The sequence below is a fragment of the Artibeus jamaicensis genome, unplaced genomic scaffold, assembly GCF_021234435.1.
Source record: "Artibeus jamaicensis isolate MK-2021 breed Jamaican fruit bat unplaced genomic scaffold, CSHL_Jam_final scaffold_916, whole genome shotgun sequence".
Taxonomy (NCBI): domain Eukaryota; kingdom Metazoa; phylum Chordata; class Mammalia; order Chiroptera; family Phyllostomidae; genus Artibeus; species Artibeus jamaicensis.
The window spans coordinates 39,047,548-39,060,107 of NW_026522059.1; the positions used below are offsets into that span (position 1 = coordinate 39,047,548).

Sequence of the window (12,560 nt, forward strand, 5' to 3'; positions counted from 1 at the left end):
ATTACTGAGAGTAAAGCAAACAAAACAACAAAGAAACAAACCAACTAACAAAACTACAGGTCTCATGATCTAACCAAGGGGGATGGAATCATTCTCACCAAAGGAGCTGTTGATAGCTCCCCCTCCCCCAGCCACATTCCTCTTAGTCATCAAGTACTGCAAAGTCTCTCTCTTCAACATTCCTTCCACTCTCTTCCTCATCCCTGGTAGTGCCTTAGAAAACACCCCGTTATTTCCACTCTGGGCATTTCAGGAGCCTTGTAACTGGCCTCCCTACCTCCACTTTTTTCTCCTAATCCACCCTGTGCATTGCTGCTGAAGCTTCCAGAAACACATGTTCTCTTGAACTCATGCAGTATAAGGCTGGAGCTCCTTATTTTGGTCATCTGGGCTCTGCCAACCCCTCCCCTATATCAGCTGACCCTGTTTTAGCCATACTTTCCATAGCTTTGCTCTCCCTGTGGATTCATCTGCCTAAATGTCCCCAGCCCCTCCCATTCCCCAGTCATCTAATAAATAACCACTCAATGTTTATCCTCTAACATCTTTTTTGATACACCTCCCTTTTTTTCTACCCCAATTGTACTCCATACAAACTTCTATCATGCTGCTCTATTTGTTGACACTTTAAGACATTTATCAGTTAATAGATATGTCTCAGACTGGGAGATTCTTGAAGGCTAGAGCTGTATGTTAGTCATCTTTCAATCCCTCCTACCTAAAGATATAGTTCCGGGTATGTAGTAGACACTTAATAAATACTTACTGAATTAATGAATGTATAAAATAATAGGTAAGCAGATGTACCTTCCTATGGTAAGAGTGTCATGTCTGGAGGTTAGGTTGCCAGGAAAGCCCACAAAAAGCCCATTTTGTTATGTGTAAATGTTCAATCTATCATCATAAATGAAATTGTCAGTATATAAACTCTCATTTCAAGGTCCAGATCTGCTAGGTATGAGCTTGTCTCCCTCCTGATTCTTCAACAGTAGAGAAATGGGTTTTCAGTGGGAAACTTAGTTACCTCCAAGAAAAGGAATTATGGAGACCTGAAGAAGCCAAAGAAGGCTTTTAAGTTGCAGACTCCATGCTTATGTACAAACACATATTCTCTCTCTTCCTGCATGTATAAAACTCTTCAGTTTAGCAGGATTTATTTTAGTGGAAGAAAATAGCAATTAAGATCCTACAGAATATGAAACCTACCTGTTCGGAGATCAACAGCTTTTTACATTATTCGTTACTACCCATGAATGTGAGTTTATATGATTTCACAAAATGTATGAACTGTCCACATGTATGTGAATTGTCCAAAAATATAGTGATGGACTATATGTATGGTTCATATGCAAATACATTTTTATCAGAATATAAAGGTATTAAAAGTCATTAACAAATATAAAGCCATCACCAAACACTAGGCATACACTAGGCATTCCTAGGAAACTGCACAAAATTTAGGGTCAAAAATCAGTTCTAGCTGCATTAAGTCCTTTAAAATATTAAAATTTTCTTGACCAGGTATCTTTTTTCCCTTTCTTTATCTCTATTTATGTCCAATTCCCTGTCCTCCAATACTTAATTCTCACCTTTCCCCCCTTATTTCCTTCTCCATAACCTTACTGCAGGCTCCATGTGAGCCTATAACACAATTACCACACACTCTCCCAAGTATTGTGTTTGCTGATGTAGCCTATGCTATAAATAGTAAAGTACATGGCTAAATTTTTCCTATAATAATTTATTAAACAGTTGTCACACCAATAAATTATTTTTGGTTTTGAGCAATGAGTCAGTTCTTAATTAGTCACTACAGGGGGAGAGAGGGCTGTCAAAATTAACCTGAAGCTTCAAATTCAAATATAATTAATGTCTGGAAGTATTTTAAGTAATGCTGTATATTATAATCATTTGATGAGCTAAAGTAAAAATGATCCTCAAATAATAGCTTTCCATTGAAGCTGTATTTCCTTTTATTTACAAGAGTTTAATAATATATTTAAAGTTAGGCTTTCTTTGAGATCAACTCTAAAAGAGTGAATAATATCATAATCTACCAGAAAATTGTTTTTGAAGAAAAAATATAATTCACCTTTGCCCACCAGCTTGACAGCATAAAGTAGGTATTAACATTTTCATCTCCAAATTGCTCAGCCACATAGAGTCCCAGTGATCCATACTTGTCATATATGTTTCTCTTTGATATGTCAGTAAGTATTGTGTGGGCATTGTTGATTTCTTTGAACTTGTCAGCAGCTGCTGGATCATCTGGATTCTTGTCTGGATGGTGTTTCAAGGCCAACTTTCTTTTAAAAAAAGTAAGGAAAAGTGTTATTTGACACAAATGATAATGACATTTTAGAATGGCACTATTCTTTTGTACATTCCTCATACATGTAAATATGTGAAATGACAATGTTGACTTAACTAAGCAAACATTTATTAAATATGGTCTATGTTTCTAATGTGTAAGCAAAATAGTATTATTTCTCCTCTCACATCCTCAAAAGGATTCTCAATTACATGGTTGTTGAGTTCCAGATCCACTCTCCTCTTGAGGGAGTGGCCAAGGCATTCATAGTCACTCTCCCCTTGAGAGAGTAGCTGTGCTACTCACAACAGGAGGATTTGGCCAAAGTCCACCACATCTTACTATTAGCAAATATGTGAACTTTATTTTTACCTGGAAGCTGATCAGGACCCCACCTCAACATGCAACATTTGTGGTATGTTAAAAGTTCCAGGACCAGGACCAGTTTATACCAAAATGCCATTTAGAACTGGAAGAATTCTCAAGAATAAACAAAACTTCCTTCATACCATATATTCTAAAAGTTAAATTCAAATATTTAAAAAAATTCTAGTTCATATTCCATTGAATAGACATAAAACCCTTTCATAAATCTTCCACCAAAAAATTCCCTTGTTTTTTAGAACAAATAATGTGACTTCCCTTATATTCAAATGTATATTTTACCTCTTTTCAAATAGGTCTTCCACTTCAAATAATATGTAGAAACTTCCTTGTGACTGAAAGGTCCTCTTCTCTGTGGACTGTCAAGTAGTTTGTAAAAAATGTGGATATCTGTAGTGTTGTGGTGTGTGTGTGTGTGTGTGTGTGTGTGTGTGTGTGTGTGTGTTGGGGGGTGACCTGAGGGTATTCTTTACTCTTTAGTTATACTCAAGTATTAAAAAAAGAAGTGAGTGCAGAAATACAAATGATTGTAAGAAATTACTATGAAGAACTGTATGCCAAGAAATTTGAAAACCTAGGTGAAATGGACAAATTTCTAGAAAAATATAATCTTCTAAAAGTGAAGAAGAAGCAGAAAGCCTGAACAGACCATTAACAGCAGAAGAAATTGAAGCAGTAATCAAAAAACTGCTGACACACAAAAGCCCTGGACCAGATGATTTCACAGGAGAATTCTACAAAACATTTAAGGAAGAGCTAACCCCTATCCTTCACAGACTATTCCAAAAAATTCAAAATGATGGAAGACTCCCAAACTCTTTTTATGAAGCCAACATCATCCTAATCCCAAAACCAGATAAAGACACAAGAAAAAAAAGAAAACTTCAGGCTAATATCACTGATGAACACAGATGCTAAAATCCTCAACAAAATATTGGCAAACTGCATCCACAATACATTAAATAGATCATACACCATGACCAAGTGGGATTTATCCCAGGGATGCAAGGATAGTTCGATATTCACAAATCAGTAAATGTAATATACCACATAAACAAAAGCAGAGACAAAAATCACATGATCATATCAATAGATGTGGAAAAAGCATTTGATAAGGTATAGCACCCATTTATGATAAAAACACTCAGCAAAGTGGGAATAAAGGGAGCATTCCTCAACATAATAAAGGCCATATATGAGAGACCTACAGCCAACATCATACTCAATGGGCGAAAACTAAAATCTTTTTTACTAACATCAGGAACAAGACAAGGCTGTCCCCTTTCACCACTTCTATTCGATATAGTATTGGAAGTCTTGGCCACAGCAATCAGACAAGAAAAAGGAAATAAAAGGCATCCAAATTGGAAAGGAGGAAACAAAACTGTCATTGTTTGCAGATGACATGATAGTGTACATAGAAAAACCCATAGACTCCACCCCAAAACTGCTCGACTTAATAAATGAATTCAGGAAAGCAGTGGGATATAAAGTTAATATCCAGAAATCAAAGGCATTTTTGTATACCAAGAATAAAATAGCAGAAGAAGAAATCAAGGAAAAAATCCCATTTGATACAGCAAAAAATAAATAAAATACCTAGGAATAAACCTAACCAAGGAGGTAAAAGACCTGTATGCAGAAAAGTACACAACACTGAAGAAAGAAATCAAGAAAGACACAAACAAATGGAAACATATACCATGTTCATGGATCAGAAGAATTAACATCATCAAAATATTCATACTACCCAAAGCAATTTACAGATTCAATGCAATACCTATTAAAGTACCAATGGCATATTTCACAGGTATAGAACTTCAAAAATTTATGTGGAACCATAAATGATCCCCAATAGCTGCTGCAATTTTGAGAGAGAAGGGCAAAGTAGGAGGGATCACAATACCTGATACCAAACTGTATTACAAGGCCACTGTAATCAAAACAGCCTAGTACTGGCATAAAAACAAACACATGGACCAGTGGAACAGAACAGAGAGCTCAGAAATAAACCCAAGTCTCTATGGTCAATTAGTATTTGACAAAGGGGGCAGTAACATAAAATAAAGTAAAAATAGCCTGTTCAACAAATGGTGTTGGGAGAACTGGACAGCTACGTGCAAAAAAATGAAACTTGAGCACCCACTTACACCATACACAAAAATAAATTCAAGGTGGATAAAAGACTTAAATATAAGCTGTAACACCATTGAAGTTCTAGAGGCAGATAAATCTCAGATATTTCACACAGCAACATTTTTACTGATATGTCCCCTAGAGGAAGGGACATAAAGGAAAGAATAAACAAATGGGATCTCATCAAAATACAAAGCTTCTGCATAGCTAAAGAAAACATAATTAAAATTAAAAGAGGACCAACTATATGGGAAAACATATTTCCCAATGATTCCTCAGACAAGGGTTTGATCTCCAAAATATATAGAGAATGTACACGACTCCACTCTAAGAAGACAAGCAACCCAATTAAAAAATGGGCAAAGAACTTGAACAGACACTTCTCCAAGGAGGACATACAGAGGATCCAGAGACACATGAAAAGATGCTCAATATCGCTAGCTATCAGAGAGATGAAAATTACAACCGCAGTGAGATACCACTTCATACCAGTCAGAATGGCCATCATAAACAAAGCAACAAACAGCAAGTGTTGGAGAGGATGTGGAGAAAAGGGAACCCCAGTACACTGTTGGTGGGATTGCAGACTGGTACAACCACTATGGAAAACTGTATGAAATTTTCTCGAAAAACTACAAATGGATCTGCCTTTTGACCCGCAATTCCACTGCTAGGATTATACACTAAGAACCCTGAATCATCAATCCATAAGAACCTATGCACCCCAATGTTCATAGCAGCACAATTTACAATAGCCAAGTGCTGGAAGCAACCTAGGTGCCCATCAGTAAATGAATGAATCAAAAAATTATGGTACATTGACATGATGGAATACTACACAGCATAAAGAAAGAAGGAGCTCCTACCCTTTGCAACTGCATGGATGGAACTGGAAAGCATTATGCTGAGTGAACTAAGCGAGGTGGTGAAAGATAAATACCATATGATCTCCCCTTTAACAGGAACCTAAATAACAGAACAAGCAAACAAGCAAAATAGAACCAAAGACACTGAAATAGAGAACAGGCTGACAGTGTTCACAGGGGAGAGGGGAGGGAATTTCAGGGAAATTTCAGGAGAAAAGCGGAAGGGTTTACAGAAACAAGTATAAAAGACACATGGACAAAAAATGGTGGTGGGGGGCAGAATGGAAGGTGGGGAAGGGCTGGGTGGGTGGGCTGGGATGGGAGTAAAAGACAGAAAACTGTACTTGAACAACAATTTTAAAAAATTTTTAAAAAGCATGTTACAGAAAAAAAAAACATTATGGTACATTTACACAATGGAATACTATGCAGCAGAAAGAAAGAAGAAGCTCCTACCCTTTGCAACAGCATGGATGGATCTAGAGAACATTATGCTAAGTGAAATAAGCCAGGCAGTGAGAGACAAATACCACATGATCTCACCTATAAGTGGAGCCCAATCAACAAAACAAACAAGCAACCACAATAAAACCAGTTTGTTATTGAAATAACAAACTGAGAGTAACCAGAGGTGATGGGGGAGGGGGTAACACAGGTGCAGAGTAAGGGTTATCAAGGAACATATATAAAGGACACATGGACAAAGCCAAAGGGGGGTAGGATCAAGGATAGGAGGTTGGGATGGGTGGAGTTGCGGGGGAAATGGAGATAACTGCACTTGAACAATAATAAAGAAAATTCAGTGATTCAGGGGAAAAAAAGTGAGTGTATGATTGTCAAGCTCTGGCTGGTGGCCCCCTACAGACAGATTTAAATGTTAATTAAAGCCATGTTCAGAATGGAGTCTGTGGTATTTTTTCCACTACAAAGTCCATTAATTTTATAACTACTGGAAAGTCCACATGACTTGTACTCCCTACTGTGTCCATCATAGGCACATGTAAGAATACACCTTAAGCTTTTGTTTATTTTATCCTTTAGATTAAATTGTTGTATTTTAATACAATAATAAAGGCCATAAGTAGAGCAGAAAAGTAAAGTATATCTCATAAAGCAATCTATACAATAAATTGGAAAAAAGCCACATAATGGATGAAAGTATTGTTGGGTTAGGAAGTAAGTGAATAATAAAGCAGTTCAACATCAGAATTCTTAAAAGTACCAAAATATTTAAAAATATAAATTGTGGTATATAATCCATTCTAACTTTGAACACGGAATAAACAAAAAGAATAAAACGATGATGGTTCACTTTGAATTTGCTTAACCAAAACATTTTTCAGCCTTTCTGAGCTATGTTTGGGGTATCTATAAATTCTTATAAATGGAATTATTAGAGATATTTTATTTATTTATTTATTTATTTATTTATTTATTTATTTATTTATTTATTTTTAGACAGAGGGGAAAGGAGAGAGGGAGAGAGAGAAACATCAGTGTATGGTTGCCTCTTGTGTGCCCTCTACTGGGGACCTGGTCTGCAACCCAGGCATGTGCCCTGACTGGGAATCAAACCAACAACCCTTTGGTTTCACAGTTCATCACCGAATCCACTGAACCACACCAGCCAGGGCTGCAGACATTTTTTTATGTGCAGAATTTATTATGAAATCTTGCACAAAATGCCTATTTTATCATTTTTAAATGTTTATATTTATACCGACACTATTATATAAGGATGTTATAAATATTCATTAATCTTCACCACAACTCTATGAAATAGATATTATGATTCCATTTAACAGATGAGGAAATTTGGCCACCAACAAGTGAAGTAACTTGCCCAGTGTCACAAAGCTAGTAATTAGATCACAGGCAATCTAACCCTAAGCACATGCTCTTAACTACCAACATTTTGCCTCCTACATATTTTTAAATTTAAAAAGTAAGGCACACAGATTGTGAGTACTCCATTGTAAGGACTTCACTGGAGTGTTTCGAGGAGAGTGGTATAATCTGACTTTTAGAAGGAATACTCAGTCTTAAAGAGGTCAAAGGTGAAAGCAGGGAGTTTCTTACAGAAGTATATAGTGGTTCAGATCAGTGTATCAGTGTAGAGGATATATTCAGAAGTGGTTGGATTCTGGATATATTTTGAGGACTAGTTGGATTGGATGTGAGATGTGAAAGAAAAAGAGGAATTGGTGATGGTACCAAAGTTTTGGCCTGAACAATGGAAAATTTGTGTTGCTGTTAAAAAATTGGCAAGACATTTTTTTATTTGGTAGTAGTAGGCAGTGGCTTGCTAGGATTCAGAATTCTACTTTGGACACTTTTGAGATGCCTATTAGATTTCCAAGCATACTTTTCATACCCATGGAATGGGAAAAGATTTTCAAGAGTATGAGTCCAAGAGAAGTTCTAAGACTAAGCTTTAGGGATAAAGAACCAGCAAAAGAGATAAAAAAGAAAGATGAATGATGCAGAAGGAAAAATTTAGAGAATATGTGATTTTGGGGTCCAAGTGAACAAAGTATGTGAAGAAGGTTACCTGTATCAAATGCCATTCACAGGTCATGTATAATGAAGACTAAGAACTGAAATTTTAAAACTAAATTTCTGGTCAAGATGGAGGTGTAGGTAAACATGCTTCACCTCTGTGCACTACAGGAAAAATTACAACTAGACTAAAACAAATAACACCAAGATTCATCAGAAAATCAAGCCATATAGAAGTCTGACAACCAAGGATTTAAGCCCCATTCATCCAGATGAGTAGGAGGGGCGAAGATGTGGATGTGCAGAGAGGTATGGAGAGGTGGTGGAATGGGTGGTCCCACTTTCATGTATGATGGATAAAAATGGGGAGGGATACCTTGGGAGTGAGTGATCCCAGCCACAGACCAGACCACACAGCCCATGGTTTCAGCACCAGGAAGGTAAGTTTCCATACATTCTGGCTGCAAAAACCAGTGGTGGCTGGGGCAGCAGAAGAAACCACAGGAATCTTAAGGGACTCCTCTTAAAGGGCCCAAAATGGACTTAGGTCTCATTCAGACCCACCCACGCTGTGATTCAGCACTAGTGCAACAGTTGGAAGGGCATAAGTGGCATAAGGGAAGAAAGGGAGAAAGTGAAGTGACTGGCAAGCGAGTGAGTGCCGGAAGACAGCTTCTTTCTGGGCAATCTCCAGAGGCCAGGCAGCAGCATCGTCCCTTCTCTGAACCCTCCCCAACATGGAGCCACAAAGTGGTGAAACAGGTTGTCCTGCCTTGGCAACTACCTAAAGTTCTGCCCCACACAATTTACAGGTGTCTTTTCTACAATAGGCCACATAAATGAGATGAGGAGTCAAAGCAGCTTTACCTAATACAGAAACAAAGAGATGTTGCCAAATTGAGGAGACAAAGAAATATGGCCCAAATGAAAAAAACAGAACAAAATTCCAGGAAAAGAGCTAAATGAAATGGAGATGAGCAATCTGTCAGGTGAAGAGTTCAAAATACTGCTTACCAGGATGCTCAAAGAAATCACTGGGTACTACAACAGCATAAAAAAGATCCAGGCAGAGATAAAGTTTTAAGTGAAATAAATAAAAATCTACAGGGAACCAACAGTGGAGGGGATGAAGTCAAGATTCAAATCAATGATTTAGAACATAAAGGAGAGAAAGCATTCAATCAGAACAGCAAGAAGAAAAAAGAATTTTTAAAAATGAGAATAGAGCAAGGAACCTCTGGGACATCTTCAAACACACCAATGTCGAGTCACAGGAGTGCCAGAAGTGGAAGAGCAAGAAATTGATAACTTATTTGAAAAAATAATGAAAGAAAACTTCCCTAATTTGGTAAAGGAAATAGACATACAAGTCCAGGAAGCACAGAGAATCCCAAATAATTTGGACCCAAAGAGAACCACACCAAGACACATCATAATTAAAATGCCAAAGGTTAAAGGTAAAGAGAAAATCTTAAAAGGAGCAAGAGAAAAGCAGAGTTACCTACAAAGGAGTTCTCAGACTGTCAGTTGATTTCTCAAAAGACACTTTGCAGGCTAGAAGGGACTGGCAAGAGGTATTCAAAGTGATGAACAGTGAGGACTTAAACCTAGATTATTCTATTAGCAAACCTGTAATTTAGAATTGAAGGGCTGATAAAGTGCTTCCCAAACAAGGTAAAACTAAAGGAGTTCATTATCACCAAGCCATTACTATATGAAATATTAAAGGGAACTATAAAAGAAAAAGATCAAAACTATGAACATTAAAATGGTAACAAATGCACAGTTATCAACAACTGAATCTAAAAAACAAACTAAGCAAACAGGCAGAACAGAAACAGAATTATAGATATGGAGATTATTTGGAGGGTTATCAGCTGGGATGGGTAAAGGGGAGAATGGGAGAAAAGTTGCAGGAATTAAGAAGTACAACTTGTAGGTACAAATAGGGCAATGTTAAGAATAGTATAGGGAGTGGAGTAGTCAAAGAACTTATATGCATGACCCATGAACATGAACTAAGGGAGGGGATTGCTGGAGAGAGGCTATGGGGGTACCAGGCAGAGGGGGGAAAGGGGGAAAATTGGGACAACTGTAATAGCATAATCAATAAAATATATATTTTTCAAAGACTAAGAATTGATCACTGGGTTTAGTGACATATAAATCTTTGGTGACTTTGACATACACACACAATATACATGTATACACAGAGAAAATTGTGTATATATGTCTTCATATAGGGAAAAATAAAGCAGAGAAATAAGTAGGAAAAAAAGAATAAAAGGGAACATTATAACCACAGCCTTCCTTATAAATGTGCTTATAGATGCAAATTGGGATTATAGGTAATTTTTTGTTTCATTTTTTGTAAAAATATACATATTACTTGTGTGGTTTTCTTCCCTAAGCATTTTAAAGCTCTAGTTACAAATTCTGTGCTCTTTTAATAGCTGAAAGTTTAGAGTTTGTCCCCTTAAATAACCCACTATAAATTAAAGGGGGGGAAAGGAAGAAAGAAAGAAACCTCAAACTTTAATGATACAATGAGCATCATAAAAAATCCTCAAGTGGATTCTTAAACTACATTAATTTTAATTGCTCAATATTCCTAGAATTCTCATTCTGTGTCCTAGAATACAATGGCAGCATTTTCCCCCACTAGTTCCAGAGATCATGTCTAAGCCAGTCAAATGCAAGAGCCATTAACTTCTGCTTTGAAAGAGAGAAATCCCTGGGAAATGGCTCTTTACATTCATAGAAACATTTATTTTGTTTCTAGTGTTCAGTTGTAGACTGATACACACTGTCCAAGACTTAGCCAGAGAAGCAAGCTTCCTGTCATATTTTAAGTTGCCTGGATCTTTGTCAGCTCACAAGGGCAGATGCTCTCAACCATTTATCACATTCTTCTAACAATGGAGTTGGCAAATTCAGAGAGCTGGAACACCTCCATCTGTAACAAATCCAATTCCTGGTTGCCAGCAGCATTTTGACTTCTCTTGGCAGATACTCTTGGCTCTGAGGAATCCTCGGGAAATATGGCTAGCAGAGGTAGCTGCCAAAATTACACAACTGCTCAAGGAGGTAGCTGATCGATGACCCATCCCCTTGAGCATTGTCTATAGAGCAAGAAAACATGTATAGGATTTAGGGTGAAAGGAAGTGCTTGGAGTACATTTAAATGTACCTTTAGTCACCTATTAATTTTGAAGATCTTTTTTATAATTTATCATTTTATACTTAAAAGTGACATAATATTCAACTAGAGTGTGAGGCTCTAATTCTAAATCTTTCTCTACTTGTAGTCACCTGTTAATCTGGTATTTCTGTAAGTAATATTAGAAATAGCAATAATGCCTCTATTTAATTTCCATTTCAAAATCCAATGACACCTATTCACTATTTATAGTGAATTCAGTGAGTGGTGCAAAAGCTAAATGTGGATTCATAGTTGTGATGACCTAAGGCCCTTAAGACCTACCTTCTTTTTTGAGGCAGTGGAATAATTCTAAGAATTGTAATGTTCCACTCAATTCTCTTCCTGTACCATGTAACACTCAGGTGAGATCTACCTACTATTCTCTACCAGTTTCTGAGTCACCTAAGATCCAGTGATGACAATATTGCCCCAGCTCTAGTCCAAATCTATCTTCATGGGGTTGAAATATCAGAAGAGACTTCTTGTTTGGGAAGGCTGGCCTCTCAGCCTCAGGAGGTTCTACCTGGTATGGCTGTATCTGTATCTGCCTTTCCCATTCAACATATTTTCAGCTGCTTTCTCCAATCACCTTCTGTTGCTTCCAATTTGAAAGACTTCCTTATTGCTGTATGACTTTCTTCTAAAATCCCTCAGCCACAAATTTTATTATCTCTCTAATGTCCCAGAAGAAAACCACCTGCTGCCTAGCACAAAAGAATAGAAGAAAGTTTACAGAGCCAGGATATACTGCAAAGGTAGCAAATAGAAGCAAAATTGGAGCTCATATTATAGACTATTCTTTCCAGAAAAAAATGGCTACAAAGAGATGGAAACTGATGGTAAATAAGAAAATGAACTACTATAAAACAGAGATTGTAGGTGAAAACAGACCCTAGATTAGTAACCCTAGGCATATGGAAAGTTTTGCATCTATGATAATATGTCATAATACTGGAAGTTCAGTGGAACTCAGGCAACACCCAAGTGATAATAAAAGAAATTAACATATGATTTCCAATGCACATCTGCCTGACATTTCGTATTGACAGGCATTTTAATATGTGACAATCTTCTTTTGTGTTTTAATTTGCATTTCCTAATTTGGGATATCCTCTATTTAATTGCATGTTGGCCTTTCACCAGTTTTTAGTTTGATGTTTAG

At 36.9% G+C, this 12,560-nt stretch overlaps 1 protein-coding gene across 1 annotated transcript in view; it reads right to left on the reverse strand.

Moving 5' to 3' along the window:
- The window catches only part of DNAJC5B (DnaJ heat shock protein family (Hsp40) member C5 beta), a 52,941-nt gene that overhangs the window by 20,078 nt on the left and 20,303 nt on the right, over positions 1–12,560 (reverse strand). The window contains exon 2 of the mRNA XM_037148900.2: positions 2,093–2,306. Coding sequence (XP_037004795.1) covers positions 2,093–2,306 — 214 coding nt within the window. The remainder of the gene's footprint in view (positions 1–2,092; positions 2,307–12,560) is intronic.